We start from the raw sequence: 26,352 nt of genomic DNA, 5'->3' as shown, positions 1-26,352 counted from the left end.
CAGAAAAATCATACTTTTTACATAATTGTTTTTACCGTAAAACGTAAAAAAAAAAAATACTAATCTGTTAATATTTCCCCCCATTAAACTGCTAATAGTTTTTACACATTTACGTTTGGCTTTATATTTTTACAGAGGCTGCACTTAAATTACTGTCATATTAATGTTACATATTTTAAATAGAATGAATAATACAAATATTATTTAAAAAAAGAGGATATCTGGAGCAGATACAGTGTTTAATTTCACCTCAGGCTGCACTTGCTTCTTCCCTCTCTTTCGCGGCGCGCGCAGGAAAATGTCCTCTCGCTAGACAAGCAAACTCAGAAAAGTAGTTATGAAATCACTTCGGTGGTGCAGGAATCGGCTTTCCAAATGTTTGAAAGTCCCTATGTACATTTTCACATTTGTGTCTTCTTTAAATCTGTGCATGCTTGTACGTTATTTTTCCACTGAGCGGGCTTTTTCAAGCGCAGGATAGACGCCTCAGGTGAGTTAAGTCCCGTCTTTCACTGGACCATGTCGACGTGTTAATTTTGCTCTTCCAAAAATTTATGCTTTTAAGTAGCCTAGGTAATAACTGTTTTAGTCTAGGTATGCCATTTTTTTTAATCTGCTGATTAAGAAGGCTTTTTTCAACGAGGTGCCGACTGCTTAACGGGTTAAACTATATTTTATTCTGTGTGCACGTCATGTTTAGAATACATTAGGTTTATTGTAGGCTACATCACAGGCCTGTTTTTTCTATCCTATAGCTTTTTTTTTTTTTTTACATCTTAACTGTTTTTGGTTAACGTTCTTTACCGAACAGCTGTCATGATATTATATCAATGGCTAATGCACGACTGCACATTGTGAAATACGCGCAACTTTTCAGAGCATTTTTTTGTCTCATAGATTTGGCTTATTCTACCTGTTAATTATTTTCAACAATGTCCTGACTGTTTTAATATGCTAAGTAACTTTTACTTGATTTCTGTTTAGAACAGGCTTTTAGGGTTGTTCCATTTGATCCTGCACCTATTCATTCAATTGTTTTCAATAAATATATCTGTTAAATATTCACTAACATTGATTCAGTGAATGCGTGTCATGTTCTATATTTAATGTACAATGATCATAATTCAAGGCGAGCACGTCGCAGATAAATGCCCCATTTCAGTGGAATTTAGCATCGAATTTGGAATAGATTAAGTATTTTAAATGGGTCGCATTAAACATTTTTTTTTACTGTTTTCTGAAGGTTGGTTTCTCTTTAGACTAGTCGACAAGTCGGTTACAAAACTTCCGTTTAAACGACAGTCAAATTAGTCGTAGCACACATCCCTAGTAGAACTACATGTATTGTCTTTTTAAATATTACAATTGTTTACAGTATATTTTAAGGTAACTACCCATTAACCAATTAACATTTTTTTTAGGGATGCACCGATACCACTTTCTCTTCCGATTCCGATACCGGAAATTTCAGTATCGGCCGATCCGATACCAGTGTTGTTTTTTGCATAATCAGTTTAGAATATCTTTACATTATTGTGTGGAACAAATTGGGGGTACTCTTTTCTGTGTAAATATACACAAACCTCCAACTACACATTATTTCAATATAAAATGTATAGCTTATTAAGAAACACTTTATTATTAACTAGTATACTGGATAATGTAGCAGCAAAATTAACAGTAATTCCAGTCTTCAAGTCTTCAGTAGAAAAGAAACCAGTGTTTTTGCCTTTTTTCTTTTTTTTTTTTTTTTTTTTTTTCAAAAATTTTTCAACTTGCATCTGGACTTTAAAGGATTCAGATCTCTTTTTTGTTTAATTTAGTTGTAAGACATCAGTCCACTTTTCATTCACACAGTTATAAATTGTAAACAAATACTAATGATGACAATAATAATTTATTATTATTATTATTATTATTATTATTATTGACTTAATTTTAATTTTAAAATACTACAGTAATATATTTAAATCATGCACTTTTTAAACCTTCACTCTTTTATTTTGACATTCTGAACTCTCCAGGAAGTCCAGGAAATGTCCAGGTATGTGTCAGGCAAGTTCACAGTAGTTTAATTAGCTTTTTATTCAAATTCTGGTAAAAAGCACCTCCAGTGCTGTTCTAAATGCATATTATAAGTGAACCGAACTTTTGAGCATTTACATCTGAGATGTTGTTCGTGAGTAGCGCTCAAATATTGCGCACCGCGTTAAGGCTAAAAATAGGCGCGCATGTGTGTAAACAGAGTTATCACACGTCTTGAAGTGGCTTTGAGTAAAATGCACAAGTCATATGAACTGCTTTAATGGTATTTTAATGGTTCTTTTATATTTGGCGCTTGACAGTAACGAACATGACTAACACATTGGATCGGGCTCGTCGGACCGATACCCGATCCGTCTAAAAGTTTCAGTATCGGAGCCGGTACCGATCCAGGTTACTGTAGCATTTTTACAGTCTTTTAACGTTAAAATTACTAAACATTTTTATAGTGTACCTATTTTCATAAATTATATACATATACACAATCGACATTAACCTCACCATCCTAGTATCAGAGCAGCATTGGGCAATAATTAACTGTGCAATAAACAATGCATTTAATACTAATTATAAGAATTTCAAAGTGGCGTAATCACTAAAATTACTACAAAAAATATCTTATTTTGAAATGTATGTCTTGTGCTGTTTTCACTTGTGAAAATGCAGAGCTGACCTAAACAGACATAGAGTCAAAGCATAAAGTCAGATCAAACATTTACATGGCATTTAATTTGCGTGAAGACTATGGTTTCAGCAGATCTTGATCACGTTTGGATGGCCATTGTTATTACTGGAAAGGACCTTTTTTTTTTTTTTTTCACAACAGGTGGATAATTACTAATAGCCTACAGATTATGAACTAAAGCCAATTATAAATGTAAAGACAAAAATAATCATAATAAATAATCCTAATATACTCCCTTGTGTTCCCAAAATAATGCTGTCAAATTTGTGTTTGTATTATGTTTTGGTAATACAGTTATTGCTGCCAAAAATAAAATGGAACACAATTTTAGGTTCAAGTCTTGTATTACTTTGATATAATCACTTTCATCTTTGTCTGTTTGATACAAAGATGTATATTACTGAACCTGCAGAGTTGCATTCACAATGCATGCCAACCGCGTGGAAATAAAGCGAACTAAACTCACAGCACCTGAGGTGATCAGAGATAATTTGCAGCATTCTCATTGATGGCATTATTCTTGCAAACAGTTTTCAGATGAATGAAACAGAAAAAAAGAGTGAAAACTCTTTACATGCGCTTGTTACACTAGACAGGCTGAACAAACAGCAAAACAGACACAAGCATTGACGGCTTTTCTTTTGTCTGTTCTTAAAATATAATAGTGTGTTTCTTCAAGCGCGTGTCTTTGTGACTAACAGCATTTCTTGTCGTGTCACTCTGAGATGTTGGTTTAACAGGTTGTCCACCTGTTGCGGGTAAATTAGCAAAATTACCAGCGCATGAAATACATTGAGGAGCTTGCGAACTGGATTCAGCCTCGTCGTATTTGGCGGGTGGAAGTTTCACACCCTGGCCACTGTTTAATATATTTGGTGACTTCTCAGATCCATGGTTTTGCCATTTCCCGATATTGTCGATCATCATCTGTCAATTGAGTGTCGCAATCGCATAGGGATCTTTGTAAGACATCATCGATATCCGATAACATCATCCTATCGCCCAGGCCTAGAGGGTAGTGTAGTTCATCACCAGAAATTCAGCTGAAATTTGATGTAAATCATTTCTTAACAGTCTCTGGGCTCTTGATAGGTCTGTCTTGAAAGGTTTATACTAGAGCCTGACCAATATGAGATTTTTGAGGCCGATACCGATTTTAGAGGGGGAAAATTCACCGATTACCGATATGGTGGCCGATATAGTTAATTTTTGAGCTGGAATGAAAACAGACCTTTTCTATGTGGATTGTGCATTGATTTTGCACTGATATGACTATATATTTGGTACTCAGAAGGCTGCTTTCTTAAATATTTTTATCAAAGAATATTTGACATAATTATTATACATTGTCAACAAATTCTAGAAATAAACACTGAGAAAATAAAGAATAAATAAAAATTCAATAAATAGCTAAATAAACATCAGTACTATGTGTTTAGTATCAGTCAGTTGCAGATCATTTAATAAAGAATAAATTAAAATTATAGCTAAATAAAAATCAGTACTGTATGTTTAGTATCAGTCAATGGCTGACCATTTAAATAAAGAATAAATACAAATAAAATAAATAGCTAAATAAACATCAGTACTGTTTAGTATCAGTCAAATGCTGACCATTAAAATAAAGAATAAATTAAAATTGTAGCTAAATAAAAATCAGTACTGTATGTTTAATATCAGTCAAATGCTGTCCATTTAAATAAAGAATAAATACAAATAAAATAAATAGCTAAATAAACATCAGTAGTACTCTTTAGTATCAGTCAAATGCTGACTATTTTAATACTGCCAGTCAGTTAGGGGCAGGTTGAAAAACAAGAAACATTTACACCTGCCAAGTCAAGAGATAAACAGTGGCAGCGGTTTTACACTGTATTCTGCTATACAAGCTCAGGGGAAACTTTTATATATTACATTTTGTAAATGCAACGATTGGAATTGTTCGGTTGAAGGGGGTACCAAACTGTGAATCCTGAACAAAACAGTTTGACGAATACATGTTTACACATTAGCTTCCACTCGGCTGAAAAGCTATGAAAGTATCTACGTGGTTAGCTAGTTAGCTGTAAGCTCGTTGTCATGGAGAGTAAAAGATGGACGTTGTTTATTTTACTTTCCAGCATTGTCTCACCAACTAGGTAACAACGTAGCGTGAGCTGCAAAAAGATGCTCTGATGTTTACCTTTCAATCTGCTACATTACTGACTGCACTGAAAAACTATAGCTGGCTAACAGCAAACAGACATGAGTGACATGGTTGTCAGGGACAAGGTTAACGTTATATTAGTTATATTGAAAAGGGAAAATGATGGGGTCATTGTTTAGTAACTTTTCAGTATGTATTTCACAAACTAGTTGGCAACTTACCATGAAGACACCGCTTAACTCCGCACTGTCTGCAGAGTCACCGTCAGTTCAGCTCTGTTTACATGGAGTTGGAGCGCGCTCTGCTGGACAAACTACGTTATGACACCTATTCTAAATCATCCCAAGCATTGTTTTTGCATTTATATGTTCTGAAAAAAAGTTTTAATATCTGCGCATTTTGGAAAACATATACGCCGATACCGATATATCTGTGAAAGGCTAATATCGGCTGACCGATAAATCGGTCGGGCACTAGTTTATACATTAGTTTTGAAAATCAGTCTCTCTAAGGAGAGAATGAATGGGATTTTTACATCTGGAACCCTACTGTTGTGCTCTATTCTTAATTTAAATGTAAATACCAAACATATTGTCCTAGTTGCTGGAACTGGCAATGAAGTTTGTGAGCTTAAAGGTTTTCTTCTTAACAAGGCCACCCTCAAATTACAGTCTATTGCTTATTAAAATGGCTTATTCTGTATAACCTCATATAATCTATAGATAGGAAATAAGGCACACCCCTCTCTCCTCCCTAAGCTTCCATTCTTCTTTCCTTCTGTCTTTACTATCCCTCTGTTTGCAAGAGATATATTTGAGACCTGATCCATCTGAGCAGGTTTCATCGACACTGAACAGAGTACTTACAGACTCGTCACACATGGCATAGCGGACAATAAATGACCACAGGAACCAAGCCACAAAACACGTGATGCTACAGATCAGTTAAGTTCATTCAACCTTTGGCAAATATTGGCATGTATTGTGTCTTTAAACAGTATATGCTTGGTTAACAATTGGATGAAAGTAACTTTGCAACTTCACTACAGAGTGTGTTTGATAACATAAGCTTCATCATCCTGTGGTATGTGAAGACGAAATGGAAAGACCAGCTGCAGTCTGCCTCCGACCCACACACACACACACACACACACGCACACACACACACACCCCCCATACCTATAAAGCAACATGGCAGAGCTAGACATGCATTCTCACGCCACACTAGCTGGACCTTTTCTGAATATAAGGGATAGTTCCCCCAAAATGAAAGTTTTGTCATCATTTGCTCACCCTCATGTCATTCCAAACTTGTATGACTTTCATTCAAGGAACATAAAATGACAGTGTTAAGGCAGAATGTTAGTCTCACCATTTATTTTCACTGCATTTTTTTCCATACAATGAAAGGGAATGTTGACCAATTAACATTTTGCCTCTCCTTTTGTATTTTATATGTGAAATCTGGCCCAGCAGTCTCCATAAAATGATTTTGAAAATCCTCATCCAGTCATCAGGAACGACTGGAAAAATCATGCAAAATCAATGTTTAAAAGTGGTGAGAAACCTTGAAAATGGATCATGTGGACTTATCATTGGTATGATGGCAATCCAGCCTTATTTGCCAAAGTAGACCACTATTGATGATGTATAATTTGCCTGTTATAGTGTAATGCTTTTCTCATTGCTGCTTGTCTCTTTGGAAACTGCCTTCAGCAAGTGGCTTACATTCTAAAGCCCAGAGCATTCTTCCAAAGAGCACTTACCGCCTGCGTACAATCGAACATTAGCCTTTCAAAGTATACTCCATTTGACTGCGCACATACACAGGCAGTTAGCGCATGCACACTACAACTGCTATGAAATACTGGGCTATTTCTCTTGAGGAGTTAAGACCCTTAAAGATGCCTTTATTTTCCTTCAGTCTCGAGTTATACAAATCCAGGTATTTCCTGACCTCGCTCTTGACGTGTAAATCCACTGTTGTTGTTTCTACATTCATCTCATGTTGTTAACCAATTATTGCATCTTCGTGCACTTTTTCGTGAAAGCAACGGCTCAACTGTGAGTGTCGCCACCTTGTGGATCCACTAATTAGTGAAAAAAAATTCCACGCGCATTTGCATACTGCGCGGCCACAGTACGCGCGGTTAGAAAAATCGGGCCACGCGCGTTCAGTGCTCGCGCACTCTGCTGATGACAACTTGTATCATGCGTCCTATACGGCGTCTGCATCTTACCGAAGTGTCCACCTTTTTCCTGAACGCGAAAGTGTGCCATGATTCGACTGTTTTCAATTTCTGGTCTCCAGTGTTTTCCCTTGCATTGGCGTTTATTCTTAGCGGGTAATGTAATGCTTAAGGTGTTACATTTGTAAAAAAAATTCAAACATGTGGCTGTATAGTGCCGATACCTCACAGAGTCGAGATGACCATTTTTAATTGATAGTGCTCAACTGAGTGTGTAGATGACATGAAGCGATGTTCCGAGGTTATTTACGTTGATATGACTAACTACTTTGAGTTATGACAGCCAACAAAAGCACAAGTTCAGCCTGAAATTCATTTTCACTCCAAAAAACCTTAAAAGGTTGTTGTTCTCCATCTGGATTGTTCTTTTTGGTAGCTGTTACGTTGTGTCTTGAGACCAGAAACTGAGCGCTGCCCAGTGGTTGCTCAGGAAAACTGTGGGTACTTTGGGCTTTAGCATCCTTACGATGCATCCACGGCAGTCAGATGCTAGTGTTAGTGTTGTTCTAAGCTTGGCCAAAAAACGCCCAGTTACAAAAACTCAGATTTACACAGAGAATAAAGCTTTCATTACTTGTTGCTATAATAGGATATGTGTTGGTTTCAAACTGCAGTCCATAACTGAGTTTGAAAACTGGCATTATAATTTCCCTCATATTCCAAACTCATAATCTTAGCATAAAAAAAAAAATCACCCTGAAAATACACTGCTTGGCCACAATATAAGTCACCATTTGGATTTAAATAAGCAGATACTTAAGAGCCTATGATTGGATCATTATTGCAGTGATTAATATGTTTCAGCTGACAACTATTCTTTTAACCCTAACTGATGCAGTGTGTAGCTTCTCATTGCTTAAACAACCATGTCAGAAGACGTATCCTGTGGTCTTAGAAAAGATGTTACTGTGTTTCTGAAGGGGGAAATGCATTGGGGCCTGCATCATGCAAAGAAAACAACTAAGGAGATTGCTAAAATCACTGGAATTGGTTTAAGAACTGTCCAACGCATTATTAAAACCTGGAAGGATAGTGGTAATCCGTCAGCTTCGCGGAAGAAATGTGGTCAGAAAAAAATCTTGAATGATCGTGATCGGAGATCATTAAAACGCTTGGTCACATTGTAAAAAATCAACCGTAATACTCACAGCTATGTTTAATAGTGAAAGTAAGAGCATTTCCATACGCACAAGGCAACGAGAATTTACAGGATTGGGATTAAACAGCTGTGTGGCCACAAGAAACCACTTGTTATTGAGGCTAATTGGAAAAAACAACTTCAATTTGATAGGGAGCATAAAATTGGACTGTTGAGCAATGTAAAAAGGTCATGTGGTTTGATGAGTCCAGATTTACCCTGTTCCAAAGCGATGGGCATGTTAAGGTAAGAAGGGAAGCGCATGAAGCGATGCACCCGTCATGCATAGTGCCCACTGTACAAGCCTCTGGAGGCAGTGTTATGATCTGGGGTTGCTTCAATTGGTCAGGTCTAGGCTCAGCAACGTTATGTGAAGTCAGCTGACTATGTGAATGTACTGAATGATCAGGTTATCCCATCAGTGGATTTTTTTCTTTCCTGATGGCACAGGCATATTCAGGACAACAATGCCAAGATTAATTGGGCTCAAATTGTGAAAGAGTGGTTCATGGAGCATGAGGAATAATTTTCACACATGAATTGGCAACCACAGAGTCCTGACCTTAACCCCATTGAAAGTCTTTGGGATGTGCTGGAGAAGACTTTACGGAGTGGTTTGTCTCTCCAGTCATCAATACAAGATCTCGGCCAAAAATGAATAAAACGCTGGATGGAAATAAATGTTGTGACGTTGCATAAGGTTGTCGAAACAATGCCATGACTAATGCGTGCCGTAATCAAAGCTAAAGGCGGTCCAATGAAATATTAGAGTGCAACATTCTTTTTGGCCAGGCAGTGTACATTATTTTTCCTCTCACTTAACTATCAAACTATCTGTCTCTCATTTATCAGGTTATATCCTCAGTCTGGTGTTGTTGACTTTACCCCGGCAGCGCCTGGTGCAGCTCTACCTCTATGTCCTCACGGCTCTTCTGCTCTTCGCTGGACACCAGCTCTCAAGGTCTGTGCTCAAATGGAAGGTTTAAAGTCAGAAAAGTACTATATGCAAGAACTTGAACGCAGACGCTTCTAGCTACTCGAGCTTGAATTTGTACGTTGTTGCGATCCAAATTGCAGCAATGAGTAAACTGTCTGCTTCTATGTTGAATTTCGTCTTTCAAGTCATGTCATGGCAACACTTTGAAGAGAATGTTGCAGGGCAAGGAAGTCAATATATTTATAGCAACTTTCCTAAATAATAGCACATCCAGTTAAATGTCTCACACTTTTGTAGGCAACTCTATTGCTCCCTTGAGGACTGAGGTTTGTTACCGCCACATAGATGCAAGAATGCAAGTTAAGTGTCTTTAACCGAACCACACATTGGGAATGTGTTGGCCAAGTGCTCGTGTATGAGTACTTGCTTAAAGTATGTTTCTGGTCTTACTGTAGCACATATTGTATCAGTACTTATTTACGTACTTGTTTATTCTAGCTAGTCTGTTACTGACAGTAGCAGTGTCATTTTATCAGTATAATAATAATTGAAGAATTTCAGGCATTAATGTCAGCACTTGGCATATTGACGTTAACTTCGGATTTGAAGCTTAACATTGCAGATGTTGTCATTACTGTTTCATTGATCAAGTTTGTAATGCATTGTAGGCTTGTAAAGGATTATTAAGTGCTCAATGTTTCTGTAGGGATTATGTACGTGGCGAGCTGGACTCGGGCTACGAGGGACCCCTTTACCTGGAGCCACTTTCCATGAACCGCTTCACCACGGCACTCATTGGTACGTCTTATGTCATCACTGAAACCAAAGGCAGCTGTCTTGCTGACCAGCCAATCGATGACTTAACAGTGTTTTGTATATGAAGGTAACTCGAAAGGAAGCTAATTTCAGACCAGTTCCCAAGCCACCCTAACTTCCCATCTAATGGTCTAGATTCCAATTCAAAAAAGCTTTGAGATAACCAAACAAATATTTAATGATATTTATTTATTTCAGTCAACAGCCAAATCCGATGCATAGGAATTTGGGATATCAATTTGGGTGAAGTATAAATCTGTGCTGCCTCCAAAAATCGACAGAATGAAGTCATCTTAGAATACAGGATGTGACACAAACATTGAATCCATAGGTGTTTTTCCACAAAATTGTGGATCAGGTACCTGAATTAAAATCAGTTCGTTGTGGAACTTCACCAGTTCAAATTAAATTCCAAGTGACGTTTTTCCACCAAAGACACGAAAGCAAGATTTTCATGAAAATCATCTTTGACATAAGCATGTGATGCTGTTGTGGCAGCGACGCCTGAACTTGATGTGACAACAGCAGAGCACTTTACTACAAATATAAACAATGGATTACTCCGTGAAAGATTTCGTGTTGATTTTTATCGTCCTGTTTTGTTATGGAAAACTTCACGTGGATAAGCTGTGCTCAGATTTGTAAGAGATGGAAAACAGCAGGAGAGCAAGAGCAGAGAAGAGACTGTTTTAATGCTACCTTCATCTGTAGTCAACAGCATTTTGTTTGTTGCTTTTTCTTACTATTGCATGATCATATGTGTGCTTCCAATAAACAATGCCACTTGAAACTATTGTGTATGGCATTTTCTAACACTGATTTCAGCTAGCAATTCAATCAGTGCTGTGATTCGTAGGATAGTACTGTGTACACATGACAAACGTAAAAAGTTCACTTATAGCCATGATGTTTTCTATTGGTGCATACTACAGTGAAGCCTTTAAGAGGGGCAAACGAGGTAAGCAGTGCAAAAAGGAAAGCAAAATATTTAAACCACTGAACAGTAGAACAAGCAAACTATATACATGCTACGTACAAACTATATACACGATAATCATGGAATGTAAATGAGATTATGATCCTTTATTCTTTTGTCGTCTTGTTTAATTCCTTTTATTTTCAGACTACATAGTTTAATGCCATCAAAGCCTAACTTCACAAGGCAAACAAATTATTTGTACACCTGGTTTCTGGTGACGTTTCAAACTCACTCTGTATGTCTTGTCCATAAATACTCAGCAGATCATGCACAGCAACATCTGTCCATCAATCCATTTTGATTTGAAAAGCCTACAATAGCAACAACTCAACAAAAGTTTTAACAGATTTTATTAACCAGACTTTTAAAAATTGCTGACGACACATTTTTCTTTACCAATGAGAAATGTTTGTTGGCCTCTTATTTATTTTTATTTGTTTAATTGGGATTTTCTTCCCTTTTTCTCCCCAATTTGGCTTGCCCAATTCCCAATGCTCTCTCTTTCCTCGTGATGGCGCAGTGACTCAATCCGGGTGGCGGAAGACGAATCTCAGTTGCCTCCACTTCTGAGACAGTCAGCCCACACATCTTATCAAGTGGCTTGAGTGCGTTACCATGGAGACTTAGTGCATGTTGTGGCTCACGCTATTCAACACGCCATCCACGCACAACTCACCACACGCCCCACCGAGAGTGAGAACCACCATATAGCAACCAAGAGGAAGGTAACCCACGTGACCATATCCACCCTAGCAACCGGGCCAATTGGTTGCTTAGGAAGCCTGGCTGGAGTCACTCAGCTCACCCTGGATTCAAACTCGCGACTCCAGGGGTGGTAATCGGCGTCTTTGCTCGCTGAACTACCCAGGCCCCCACATTTGCTGTTCTGACTCCACCCAAACAGTTCCACTTTGCAAGGAAATTACTACCTTAGGAGCAGGTACTAAAAGGTTCCTGGTTTGGTCCAGGTTTTAGTTCCACTTGGAACTAGTTCATGTGGCGGAAAAGCAACGGGAACCTGAAATAGTTCCAGGAACTAGGAAAAGTTCCTGCAGCGGAAAAACACCTCATGTCTTGATGCCTTTTACCTACAAAACTGCCTGAAAAGGTAGCTTTTTTCAGGTTTCAGACACAGCCGATGTCTACTCATTCATATGCAACTCCAAAACATCAGGTTTCTGTTCTTTTCATCACTGCAGTGTTTTTTTCCTGAAGCATTGTTTGGGAGTAGTTACTCTGGTTTTGTATTTCTAAATTTCAGTTCCCACCCTGAGTGGAGTACAGCCCTGACTGCATGAAACCTGAAAGAGATGTAACCAGATCTCGGTGTGCTTAGTTTGCTAATGAATAGAGGCACTGTGAAACACTTTCAGTTTTCCTAATGAGACATTTATGTATGGAATGGCATGCAACTGGCCCCTTTCCCTGAAAAACATAGTCTTGAATAGACTTAACTGATTTAAATACTTTAAAAGGAAGTGTGAAACTTGCTACTATCCTATGTTAGAGAAACCCAAGACACTGTAACCTTATCAGCTTTTACCAAAGGAGATGCCAAAGGTTACATAGATGGGTTAGGAGAATATGAAGGGTTGTCTATTTCAAGAGTGGATTTTGGATTGGTCTGTGATAAAAGAGAAGAAACCTGACACAATAGTCATGTGTATTTCTTCTCCGTTCTGCATTTGGAGGAGTTTTTTAGACTTGTAGGAAATAACTGATGTCACAAAAATTATACTTCTGTAATGTAACGTTGCACAAGCTCTGACATGCAGTTTGGTCTAGAAGTCTGAGACAAGTAGTTCAAATGCTTATATTTTGGCATTTTTCTAATTTAATAATACTAAAGAAAAATCTAATTAGATTATCAGCATAACAAATTGAGTGAAAAGCTGAATTGAAAAAAATAACATTAATTTCATAATTCTTTAGCATTTGGTTTGGTATGCCCCCTTTTGCTTTAATGACAGCATGCACTCGAACTGTGCAAAGCATGGGCTTTACAAGTTACAAGTAAAAAAGTGGTCTCAGACTTTTGGACACTTTTAAATGTTAGATATTTTAAATGACATGTACAGTATTTTTTTTTAAATAATTTGCTTTAGTAAGCAAATTATATTCAGATTCATACTGTATATACTGTATTGTATTTAAATAATACTGAAAAGGTATTATGCAGTGCTGTCACACTGTAGGGCATTTTAACCTAACCCTAATCTAACCTAATGCTAAATTCATGGTGACAGTTGTGCCGCAAGACAATTTCCACATTTGAAATCTAAAACGCTATTTGAATAGATAATTTTAATTTCATATGCAAAATCTGCTCTTTGTTGGCCAGCCAAATGAAGATGATATAAAAGAGAAAAAAAAAGGCTAACTTTTGAGTCATGTCAAGTGACATGTCATGTTAATAGTGCCCTGATCTCCACGCAGATTGTGTACACTGTGTACCTTTGGCAGCACCAGCATTTCAATATAAACTGCCTGTCAAGTCTTTCTGCACTGTGAGAACAATCAAATTTATTCATAGGAGGGGAGCGTGTAAGGGGTTGTTTACACAGGGCTCTTTATTTTATGTGCCTGTGCTTTTTGTAAGCATGCATTAGAATGACATTTTTGACCATTGCGACGCATCTCACTGCAACATCTCATGCCAGGGACGCTGTGTTTTTAAGAGATTGTGTCAAGTTAAAACTATTTTAACTTTTAAAAGCACTTCCCGAGACATCTGCGCTACTCCCTTTCATTGCGCTGCGTCTCGCTGATACTTGAACACAAGGATGCTTCCTGTGTGAATGGCACCTAAGGCTGGGAGGAAGCTAAGCGATGTTTGTAAACCTAAAGTTGAATAGAAATGCCAGCAATAAAGCTGTTCAGCCATGACGTCAATTTGTAGGCAACTCGGAAGTCTAATTCGCCATGGGATCCCTGTGGATTTTCCTATGGGGTTTTATAATGGGGTTTTTCAACTTATGAGTAAAATAAGATCTGAGGTAAACATTACTTCACGATATGTGGACGTTTTGTTTTTCTGAATATATTACACACTTTCATACCTGCTGAAGTCCACACAGTAAAACATTACTGTGCAATGTAAATTCTGCTTTCCAGAACTTAATATCCTGTCCACTGCAAAGAATTCCACATAAAATCTAAAGGAGCATTTAATCCGTACTAGATTGCAATTCAGAAGTAATCTTCTCGGCACTGTGTACACATTTTCTTTTACTTTTCTGTGCATCACTTGCAGAGACCGTCATGCTATACATTTTTTTTTGTAAAATTTTTCCACTCAAATCTATTATTATAGTATGATATATCTCAAATAACCCTACTTTGCATGTCAGTAAGATGGTTCTTCCTTTCTGAGTGGCCGGTTGTTGGCCAGTTTAAGTTTCAATTGAGCCTAGTTCTTTCGCGCAGTCAAGGTCTGGTTACACAGGAGCACGTTTGATCTATCAGTAAAAAAAAAAAAAAAAAAACAGTAAACTGATAGACATGTAGTACATGATTTTTTTTTTAACCCTTAGTATTTGCCATTTGATCTCACACAGCATACTGTAACCATGCAGCGTTTGTATCCTCTCCCTCAGGTCAGCTTGTGGTGTGTACGCTGTGTTCCTGCGTCATGCAGACCAAACAGATCTGGCTGTTCTCTGCTCACCTGCTCCCTCTGGTGGCCAGACTCTGCCTTGTGCCCCTGGAGACCATTGTCTTCATCAACCGCTTTGCCATGATCTTCACCGGTCTCGAGGTGCTGTACTTCTTGGCCACCAACCTGCTTGTGCCCTACAATCTGGCCAAAACTGCCTACAGAGAGCTGGTGCAGGTACGAGTTCGCTATCACAACTTTAAGCACATTAGGGAATAGTTGTGCTATTGCTTTAAGTGATCAACAAGTGAAAGAATCCAATTGCATTGAAGGAGGCACTGAAGCCATATCTAGGGATCAGAATATCAAAGAGTGTTGGGGGTGAGCTCTTTTGACCTTGGGGCGGGAAGTAACCACCCTCAGCACCCTGGCATACTAGCGAGTTGTGCACGGGCTAGCACCACTCACATTGTCTTTATAAAATGTAGAAAATATAACAATATAGTTATCATTGAAGCTTAGCATAGTATCACATACAAGCAAAACACACAGTTGATACTAACATTGAGAAGACCACTAGAGAACTGGTGTGGCATCAATAAACCATTTTTGTGAAGCATTAAGTGTTACAGCCGGTACAAATCACTGATCTTGTCACCTGATCGTCCCATACCGATCCCGATACAGATAATTTCACCTTTTATCTGGATCTTTGTCATAACTGGCTATATGTAAGCTTTCTGCAAGCTGTCAGTATTAATTGAATTTTTCTCTTCCCAGTAATATCACTTTGCCTAGTTTTTTTTTTTACAGAAAGTTAAAAAGGCTTATTAAAAAAAAAAGCTTTATATATATATATATATATATATATATATATAAGACTTTAAAACAAGGATAGGCTAACAAAATATTATCTTTACCAAGATAGATAACCCTATAAAAAATGAAGTTTAGTGTTAAACTGAAGACAAACTCATATCCCATAGGTACGATTAAACTTAGTGACATTTTTGATTATTGATTCATTGTCATTATTTGATATAATTATTATTATTCCTTATTTTATTTATATTTTATTTTTGCATTATATTTAATACATAATATTATGGCATTTTAATATTGTATAAAGAATTATTATATTTATAAATTCCTGCCTTTTCATTTAGTTCACTTGTTGCTTTAATGAGGGAACACGCGCTCTCTTATGAGGGCAAGAGATGAAAGGAAAGTGGAGAAAGAGCGCATTTTCTGGACTCTACAGGTGCTGCTATTGTTAATGCCGTTTAATCAGGAGATATTTAATAATGATGTTTGAATTGCACCACATCTTAACTCGCGTTATTACTTAGATGCCTATGCCCGGCGGAGTCTTAGAAGTTGCCCCCATTAATGATAAAAAGGAACATTTCACAGTTCGCACTGGTTTCCTTTTGCCTTGTCGCGTGTGAAACGCCACATTAACAGTACAGTACTCAAGCTTTTCATATTCGCCATACCTCTCCCACTGCATCGTTCTTAACAGCTGAATCAAGTTTGTTGTCTTACAACACTATGCCAGTATTCCCCACGCTCTGTGATGCTATGACAGTGCTGCTGAAGTCTTAAAGGAGCCGTGTATCTTTTGCGACATGAGTGATCAGTTTATGCGATCGGCCAAATTACTGATCACCGATCGAGTCATAGAACGTGAATATCGGCCGATGGCGATCGATCGGAGCATTCCTAGTCTTTTAGATTTTCAATCTGTTTGCAGCCCTACTTTAAATACAAAAGAAATGTATAAATAAATAAGAAATGTTATACTGCTACAGTAATTGAATTAGTACCATTATATTTTTAATGGAATGAAAGTTACACCCTCTGTGTGACATTCACCATTTTGCTGTTGTTTAGGTGGTGGAGGTGTATGGTTTGCTTGCTCTGGGCATGTCTCTGTGGAATCAGCTGGTCCTGCCTGTGCTCTTCATGTGCTTCTGGCTGGTACTGTTCGCACTGCAGATCTACACCTACTTCAGCACACGGGACCAGCCGCCCTCCCGAGAGAGACTGCTCTTTCTCTTCCTCACCAGGTAAAATGGCACCCACATCAGACCATCCACCTAAGCAGTCATAACTGCACTGAACTCGCAGTATTTAGTTAGCACATTTCTTGACTCTGGCTCTGTTCCAAACACTACTGAGCTGCCTATTGATGTGAAGGCAGTTCCTGTGCTATGTCCTTAAAGGGGTTGTTCATGCCAAAATGTAAATTCTGTCATCTAAAGTGAATTCTGGGTCAGTTTAAACCTTACAAACCCAATTACGAAAAAGTTTGGACAATATGAGAAAAGCTAATAAAAAATGTGATTTGTAAATTTGATTCACCGTGTGCTATATTGAAAGCACTACATCAGCACATTATCTGATGATTTACCTTGTGAATTTAATTGATTTTTGAAAATATACACTAATTTCAAATCAGATGATTGCAACACGTTCAGAAGTTCTCAAAGGTTGAGAAAGAGGCAATTTAGTACTTGCTGTATAGTAGGGATGTGCGAGATTAGTCGACTAAATGGTTCTGATGCTGCTAGTCGACACTGGAATTACTAGTTGGTTAATATTTCCCCCCATTAAACTGATAAAATGTCCTCTCGCTAGACAAGCAAACTCAGCAAAGTAGTTATGAAATCGCTTCGGTGGTGTGGGAATCGGCTTTCCAAATGTTTGAAAGCCCCTAAGGATGTATTCTCATTTGTGTCTTCTTTACGTCTGTGCATCTTGGATGTTGTTTTTCCGCTGAGAGGGCTTTTTCAAGCGCAGGATAGATGCCTCAGGTGAGTCAAGTCCCGTCTTTCACCGGACCATGTCGACGGGTTAATTTTGCTCATCCAAAAATGTATGCTTTTAAGTAGCCTAGGTAATAACTGTTTTAGTCTAGGTATGCCTTTTTTTTAATCTGCTGATTAAGAAGGCTATTTTCAACGAGGTGCCGACTGCTTAACGGGTTAAACTATATTTTATTCTGTGTGCACGTCATGTTTAGAATACATTAGGTTTATTGTAGGCTACATCACAGGCCTATTTTTTCTCTCCTATAGCTTTTTTTTTTTACATCGTAACTGTTTTTGGTTAACGTTCTTTACCGAACAGCTGTCATGATATTAGATCAATGGCTAATGCACGACTGCACATCGTGAAATACGCGCAACTTTTCAGAGCATTTTTTTCTCTCTCACAGATTTGGCTTAGTCTACCTGTTAATTATTTTCAACAATGTCCTGGCTGTTTTAATATGCTAAGTAACTTTTACTTGATTTCTGTTTAGAACAGGCTTTTAGGGTTGTTCCATTTGATCCTGCACTATTCATTCAATTGTTTTCAATAAATATATCTGTTAAATATTCACTAACGTTGATTCAGTGAATGCGTGTCATGTTCTATATTTAATGTACAATGATCGTAATTCAAGGCGTGACGTCGCAGATAAATGCCCCATTTCAGTGGAATTTAGCATGGAATTTGGAATAAAGTATTTTAAATGGGTCACGTTAAACATTTTTTTTTTTACTGTTTTCTGAAGGTTGGTTTCTCTTTAGACTAGTCGACAAGTTGGTTACAAAACTTCCGTTTGAACGACCGTTCCGTTAGTCGTAGCGCACATCCCTACTGTATAGCAATCTAATGAATTGAAATAAGGTGATGTGGAACAGGTGAGGCAATCGTGTCATAGTAAATAAGGAGCCTCCAAAAAAAAGCCTTGTCCTTCAAGAGTAAGTATGGGTCGAGACTTGCCAATTTGCCAACAGATGCATCAGCAAATAATCCATTGCTTGGAGAACAATGTTCCCCAAAGACAAATTGGAAGGATTTCGGGCATTTCACCCTTTACAGTGCACAATATATTAAAAAATTCAAGGAATCCGGTCCGTAAAGGGCAAGACAAAAACCACTTCTGAATGCACGTGATCTCCGAGACCTCTTAAAAACGTAATTCATAAGTCTTAAAAAACGAAATTCATCTGTAGTAGATATCATGAACATGGGCTTGGGATTACTTTGGCAAACCTTTGTCAGTAAACACCATTTGCAGCTGCATCCACAGATGCAAGTTAAGGCTTTACTATGCAAAGCAGAAGCTGAACATCAACATTGTCCAGAAGCGCTGCTGACTTCTCTGGGCTCGGTCTTATCAGAGATGGAAAGTAGAACAGTGAATCATGTTTTGTGGTTCGAGTCCACGTTTCTGGAAAAAGCATCCGTCTCTGTAGCGGATGTAACACAATCCTTCCGACGGGTGAATATCTGTAAAGTCACGGGGCCAGATGGCATTCTGGGCCGCATCATCAGAGCGTGCACGAACCAACTGGCTAGTGTTTTTACAGACATTTTCAACCTTTCCCTCTCCTTGTCTGTGGTCCCCACATGCTTTAAAACGTCCACCATTGTGCCTGTACCAAAGCAATTCAAAATCACTTGCTTAAATGACTGGTATCCTGTTGCTCTGACCCCCATCATCAGCAAATGCTTTGAGAGACTAATCAGAGATTACATCTGCTCTGTGCTGCCTCCCTCACTGGACCCATTGCAGTTTGCTTACCGCAACAACCGCTCCACTGATGATACCATTGAATCTACACTACACACTGCTCTCTCCCACCTGGAAAAAAGGAACACTTATGTGAGAATGCTGTTTGTAGACTACAGCTCAGCATTCAGCACCATAGTGCCCTCCAAGCTTGATGTGAAACTCCGGGCTCTGGGCTTAAACAGCTTGCTGTGCAACTGGATCCTGTACTTCCTGTCAAGCAGATGCCAGGTGGTTAGAATGGGCAGCAACATCTCCTCATCACTGACCCTCAACACTGGAGCCCCAAAGGGCTGTGTTCTCAGCCCACTCCTGTATTCCCTGTACACACATGACTGTGTGGCAACACATAGCTTCAATGCCATCTTTAAGTTTGCTGATGATACAATGGTGGTAGGTCTGATCACTGACAATGATGAAACAGACTACAGAGAGGAGGTGCACACTCTGACATGCTGGTGTCAGGAGCACAACCTCTCCCTAAACTTAAGTAAGTCCAAGGAGCTTGTGGTGGACTTCAGGAGAAAAGACAGAGAACACAGCCCCATCACCATCAATGGAGCACCGGTGGAGAGAGTCAGCAGCTTCAAGTTCCTCGTTGTCCACATCACTGAGGAACTCACATGGTCTGTCCACACTGAGGCCATTGTGAAGAAGGCTCACCAGTGCCGCCTCTTCCTGAGTTGGCTGAGGAAGTTTGGAATGAACCGCCACATCCTCACACGGTTCTACACCTGCACTGTAGAGCGCATCCTGACTGGCTGCATCACTGCCTGGTACGGCAATAGCACCACCCACAACCGCAAAGCCCTGCAAAGGGTGATGCGAACTGCCAGACACATCATCGGAGGTGAGCTTCCCTCCCTCCAGGACATATATACCGGGCGGTGTGTGAAAAAAGCTCGGCGGATCATCAGAGACTCCAGCCACCCGAGCCATGGGCTGCTCTCACTTCTACCATCAGGCAGACGGTATCGTAGCATCAGGACCTGCACCAGCTGACTTCATGACAGCTTCTTCCCCCAAGCAATCAGACTTTTGAACTCTTGATCTCTCACGATCAATATACATCAGCACTGTACTTTATTAATCTTATTATCTCACATTGGATTGTTACAAATTATATTCTCTCTTAACAACACACTGGCAACTGACTATCAACCGACAGCCTGAATGTACAATACAACCTACTCTATATATACTATTTTTATTGTATAATGTGTATTCTATATTGTGTGTATTGTATACTGTACATTGTATATTATTATTTGTATATTGTGTTGTGTGTAATTGAACTTTTTCGGAATTGGGGTTGTAAATGCTACTGTTGAACAGTCTTTAAGAGTGTGTATATGAAATGTTGTGTATGTGTTGTTTTAAGTGTTGCTGAGTGCTGTAGTACTCCCTACTCTCTGCTGGGACTGGTCTTCACTGTGTCTTTTGTGGCGCTGGGCGTCCTGACACTCTGCAAGTTCTACCTGCAGGGCTACAGAGCTTTCATGAATGACAACACCATGAACAGGTGAGAAGCAGCTCTCAAAACATGCTTAAAGTACTCTTTAAAGCATGTTAAAAGGTATGTTTGGAATGATTCTTGATATTTCAGTGTGTTTGTAGAAAGCTAAGATCAGTGTGTACAATAATTCAAGTGGTTAAAATGTCTCATTCTGCGTTGTTCTTATTTTCAGGGGCATGACAGAGGGAATCACTCTGTTAATATTGGCTGTTCAAACTGGACTCATTGAGCTGCAGGTCATTCACAGAGCCTTCCTCCTCAGCATCATCCTCTTCATCGTGGTGGCCTCCATCCTGCAGTCCATGCTGGAGATCGCTGACCCGATAGTTCTGGCACTGGGGGCCTCCAGAGACAAGTAAGAGACATCACTGATCAGTATATATCACTTGTGCAACTTTCACGCAGAGTTAAGACCTGTTTACACCAAGGAGTTCGAATATGCCTGGAGAAAGCTATCTGTTAGCATTCCCATTCGTCTCAATGGCAGTTGCTCAACTGGTGCCTGAACCCACAGAAGTATGCAACATGGAGGCTGCCATCTTTGCTTATAGGTGCTAAAAGGGAAATATAAAAGTTATTTTTACGCTTTTTAAAGTGGAACATATCTGCAGTTATATAACACTTTGTATGAAATAGATTTCATCAGAAAATGCTTTTGAATGGCCATCAGTGGGAAACATGTTTTTGCAATAGTAATGGTGTAGTTACAGCATCTACCAGCAGAGGTGGTGCTAAACAACATGAAAGTATAAAATAATATGCAAACAATTTTCACTCTAACACTGTTCACACTGAGTCTGTGGCTAGATTCTGAAGGATTAAAAAATGTACCTAGCTTCTGAGTAAACAGTAAACTAATAAAAATACATTGTCACAGTGCAATCATTCAGATGAGGTATGAAGTAGTTCATAGAGATAATTGCTTGATTTATTTTAATTAGGGCTATCAATTGATTAGAAGGTTTAATCAAATTATTTACATGATGTGCCGATTGTTTTTTTTTGTTGTTTTTTTTTAATTGAATTAATCGTATATCAGTATTTACTAGGGCTGTGCGGAACGACTAATTTCACTGACGTTTAAAAGAACATTTTGGAGCTGACTAGTCTAAAAAGTAAGAAAGCCTCAGAAAACTTTGTGTTTATGCGACCCATTTAAAACATTTAATCTATTCCAATAGCCAAATCCGACACTAAATTCCGATGAAAAGGGACATTTATCTGTGACGTGCTTGCATTGCATTATGATCATTGTACATTAAATGTAGAACATGACACATTCACTGAAGCAACGTTTTAGCTACATTCACACAGTCAGTGTTTGGGATTGACAACTGTATTTACTTACAGGTGTGAGTCTTGAAATACCCCGTTCATACAACAGCATACAGTAGCCATTCGAATGCTGTCTGTATGTATGAACAGCCAAAGTCATAACTAGTGGTCGACTGATATATTGCTGAGGCCGATATATTGGCCGATATTTTTGCCTTTTTTAATTATCATTTTTTTTTTTTTTTTTTTTTTTGAGGGTGCCAAAAATCGCCTGCTTGCATGTGAAGCGACTGAGACATGTAAACGACCAGTAACGGTTCATTTTGTTGTTATTTGTCATCGTGTTACTACAATAATAGACTCATTTAAACAATCCACATAATAGAGCAGATGTGTTTGAGCTCATAGTGTTAAAGTGCTCACCTGTTCAATTCATTAAATTGTGTGATATATCGTCATTGTATCGGCCTGTCGGCCTCCCTGCTCTCTGGATATCGGCATCGCCCATTAAAAAACCCACTAGCAGTGTTATAATTTTGGATTTTTTATTTAGTTTTTATTTCTATTTTATATTCAATTTGTCATTTACAGTTTAGTTTTGTTTTTGTTAGTTTTCACAGTTTGTTTTTTTAGTTTTCATTTTCTCAGTGTTTTTTCGTTTCAGTTTAGTTAGTTTTTATTTTAGTTTTAGTATTTATGGCGGCCAAAGCTGATCATTTACTGGTGTAATTTTAAAAAGTCTGACATTACATTTCTCTGGGCAGTCTTGTGTTACGTCTTTTTAGTGGTATTTTCATGTTTAATGTGAATTGTAAATGTTGCAAAATGTATAATGTATGGGCAAAGTGACAAAAGATATTTAAGCTTGATCCACATTGTATCCAAATGTATTTCATTAAATTATTATAAATCATTACTTTCTTCTGCTGAACACAAATGATGATTTTTTTGAAGAATGTTTCAGCTCTGTAGGTCCTCACAATGCACGTCAATAGGGGCCAAAGCTTTGAAGGTCCGAAAAGCACATAAAGGCAGCATAAAAGTTATGCATATGACTCCAGTGCTTTTAATCCATGTCTTTAGAAGCGTTATGATAGGTGTGAGTGAGAAACGGATCAATATTTAAGTTCCTTTTTGCTGTAAATCTTGACATCAGCAGTCTACAGGAACGATCATGATTTCAAGCTCGATTATACATAAGTAGAGTTTGCAGAGCGCTAGATGGCACTGGGAAATATAATCGAGCTTGAAATCATGATTGCCAAGGAGACTGCTGATGTCAGGATTTAGGTGTGCCTTTATGTGCTTTTTAGAGCTTCAAAGTTTCAGACACCATTCACTTGCATTGTATGGACCTACAGAGCTGAAATATTCTTCTAAAAATCTTTGTGTTCTGCTGAAAAAAGTCATATAAATCTGGGATGGCAAGAGGGTGAGTAAATGATAAGAGAGTTTGAATTTTTGGGTGAACTATCCCATTTTCTTTTTGAGGTTTAAAATTTATGATTTTACTTTGGGATGTGTGGCAGAACTAATTTCATGACCACTGGTAGGAAAAGCAATGGTTAAAAAAATGACAGAAATTTGAGGTAAATCTAGTTAAGCTTATAAACAAGTAAAAGTTAACAATGTTGTGATGTGAAAGTGTAGAAGAAAATATAAAAAATAATTTCAAATATATATATTTTCTAGAGAATAATTTTTTCTCTCTCCCACTTTACCAGTAGGCCTTGCTGCTTAAACACATTTGGGATTTGGTCAAGAGGATCTTCAATGGTTCTACTACCCAGTATTGAATATTTCTTAATTTTTGCTTTTGACTAAGGTAGAAGACATCCTAAGCTTTCTTCAAAGGTATAATGCTAGGTTGTGTCGTTTGGATCATAATTCAAAGTGTGAAGAAAATAAAAAAAAATTCTAAATTGTCCCACTTTGCCCATATTCACCATATGTCAAAAACTAAAATTAATTCGAGATCATTTTTATTTTAGTTAGTTTTGGAGTAATGAAAATGTATTTGTTTCAGTTTTTTCCAATAATTTCATGATTTGTTAGTTTGTTTTCATTAACTATAATAACACTGACCACTAGTCACAACCATATTCTAACAGCTGAAGCCATAGTGACAGTGACTAAAAGATGGTGTCGTCCATAACACCGGCATGTCTTATCACAATTGCCGTCATATTATTAAATCCAATTAAGTTCAATCAAAGACAGCGGCTGAGTCTTTGGATGACACGCAGCTCATTTCTCTGTCTCTGTGAGTTAATAAAACGCTACAGGAGTCACATGCGTGTACAGTGCAGCGTCTCGCTGTACGTGACGTAATTAACAACTAGTTGTCCAGTGCGGTTCCGTTCACACGGGTGTCAGTTTGTATCCATCTGCTCCAGATATCCTCTTTTATTTATTTATTTATTATTTATTTTTTAATAATATTCGGAGTATTAATTATATTTAAATCGTGTAACATTAACATGACAGTAATATAAGCACAGCCTCTGTAATAATACTGTTTAAAGCCAAACATAAATGTGTAAAAATTTTCAACTGTTTAATGGGGAAAAATATTGACCGACCAGTAATACAAGTGTCAACTAGCAGCATCAGAACTGTTTAGTCGACTAAATTCGCACATCCCTAATATTTTCTAAGGCCCCCAAATAAAGGTAATTTAGAATAGAATCATTATAAATACTGTATATTAATTTAAATACATTAGATCATATACATATATTGTGGCAACAGACAAGTAAAGCATTTAGACAATACTAAAAGTGATGAGTGAATATTGTTTGTTTTATTTCCATATCATTAAACAATCCAATTATTGGCCTACATCTCTCTGCTCTATTTTGAATTGTTCTATGTACAGGCAACACTCCTCAGATATATGCTTTTGGAGCATCTCGCTTTGGTTGTGTCGCGTCTCGCTTTCAGCGCCTCTAGTCCTGGGCGCTGTGTTTTTAGGAAGATGTGCAAAGTTAAACGTAGTTTGAAACTTTGGAAAACATGTTTCGAGATCCCTGCATTCTGTTGTGCTCGGTCCAGCTGTCTTTGAGCACAAAAGCGTGTCTGTAGAAGGCTGTGCCGCCTGCTTGTTGGTATGATGAGGCGTGTTGCCTGTAAATCTGGAGCACTGACTGCCCCCTAATCAAAGCGGTATATCAAGTTTGAATCGCTCCCAAAATAGGAACGTTCCTTATTATGAGATTTACGTACAGGTCGAGGGCATGATTAGTGTTAATTTAGTGAGTGCGTTATTTTTCATATAATTACTGCACTAAATTAACATGACAAATCAACAGTCCTAATTTAAATGTGTTTCATTGCTTCATTATAAAAAGTTTTTTTAATTTGTTATTTTTTATTTTTTTGCAGCAAAATTTGGATGAAAATAAGTAAACAGAGATGGACAAATTTCAGAGTATCGACTGGGCGTTTTGTATTCTTCTGTCTGAGAAGCTGTAGAATAAGCCTGTCTTGTGTTCTTGTAGGAGTCTGTGGAAGCACTTTCGAGCAGTGAGTCTGTGTCTCTTCCTACTGGTCTTCCCTGCTTACATGGCATACATGATCTGCCAGTTCTTCCACATGGACTTCTGGCTGCTCATCATCATCTCCTCCAGCATCCTTACCTCGCTGCAGGTAAACACATTCACACACACTGCTGACATTCATACACTTGAACAGCCACTTTGTCACATCATAATAAGGATTTTTATTACAGTAGTAAATATATAGGTAAAGTTTGTCCTGACAAATTTTGATTTTAGCTTGACAAATCCTTGTCTGAAAGTTTCATAGCAACCAAACTGTAAAATGATGCTGCAGTGCTAGCGTTTGTTCTACTGATTTACGAAAATCAAAAAAGATAATTAACCGCGTTTTGGACTTTGTTAATCTCTTTGGGTTCCGACATGTTTGCGTGACGTCACACACCTGCATCTTGACGATACTGATATTATTGATTTCTGCTCGAGTTTCCAAGTTTGAAGTCCAACATAAATTGGTGTTCCGTTGCACATTTTCCAGTTGAAAGGTTGAAATTCCCACTCTCCGATTTGAATGAAAAGCAGCATAAATCATCACAGAAACAAACTTGCCAACTTGTGTGGGTTAGAGACACACACACCAGATGAGTAAAAGCGCTGGTGAAGCGCGCACACACGACGAGTTCTTTTTCAAACAGCAGCTGAATGGAACAGAACCCAAGGTCTTAAAGTATTTTCAAGTTAACATGGCATAAAAAATGCAATCGCTAAACTCGGGTCAAGCCAACCTCGCTTTTCCAATGCACGGTTCAACCCATTACAATACAGTGTATGCATTTATATACAGTGCTGGCTAGATTACTTCTGAAAAGTAATCTGGTATTGATTTCAAATTACATGACAAAAATTGCAA

General features: G+C 38.1%; 1 protein-coding gene across 3 annotated transcripts in view; it reads left to right on the top strand.

Annotated features, from left to right (window-relative positions):
• Positions 1–26,352, top strand: part of LOC127431048 (RING finger protein 145-like) — a 53,662-nt gene that overhangs the window by 18,158 nt on the left and 9,152 nt on the right. The window contains exons 2-9 of one of the 3 annotated variants that reach the window (XM_051681271.1): positions 5,712–6,431; positions 9,113–9,221; positions 9,904–9,995; positions 14,589–14,824; positions 16,481–16,656; positions 20,536–20,676; positions 20,843–21,025; positions 25,446–25,593. In XM_051681271.1, the coding sequence (XP_051537231.1) occupies positions 6,419–6,431; positions 9,113–9,221; positions 9,904–9,995; positions 14,589–14,824; positions 16,481–16,656; positions 20,536–20,676; positions 20,843–21,025; positions 25,446–25,593 (1,098 nt within the window). In that variant the 5' untranslated portion in view covers positions 5,712–6,418. The remainder of the gene's footprint in view (positions 1–5,711; positions 6,432–9,112; positions 9,222–9,903; positions 9,996–14,588; positions 14,825–16,480; positions 16,657–20,535; positions 20,677–20,842; positions 21,026–25,445; positions 25,594–26,352) is intronic. The other 2 variants (XM_051681270.1, XM_051681272.1) reach the window with 2 other exon arrangements.

The sequence above is a fragment of the Myxocyprinus asiaticus genome, chromosome 40 (genome assembly GCF_019703515.2).
Source record: "Myxocyprinus asiaticus isolate MX2 ecotype Aquarium Trade chromosome 40, UBuf_Myxa_2, whole genome shotgun sequence".
Classification (NCBI taxonomy): domain Eukaryota; kingdom Metazoa; phylum Chordata; class Actinopteri; order Cypriniformes; family Catostomidae; genus Myxocyprinus; species Myxocyprinus asiaticus.
This window is presented reverse-complemented; position numbering and strand designations above follow the sequence as displayed.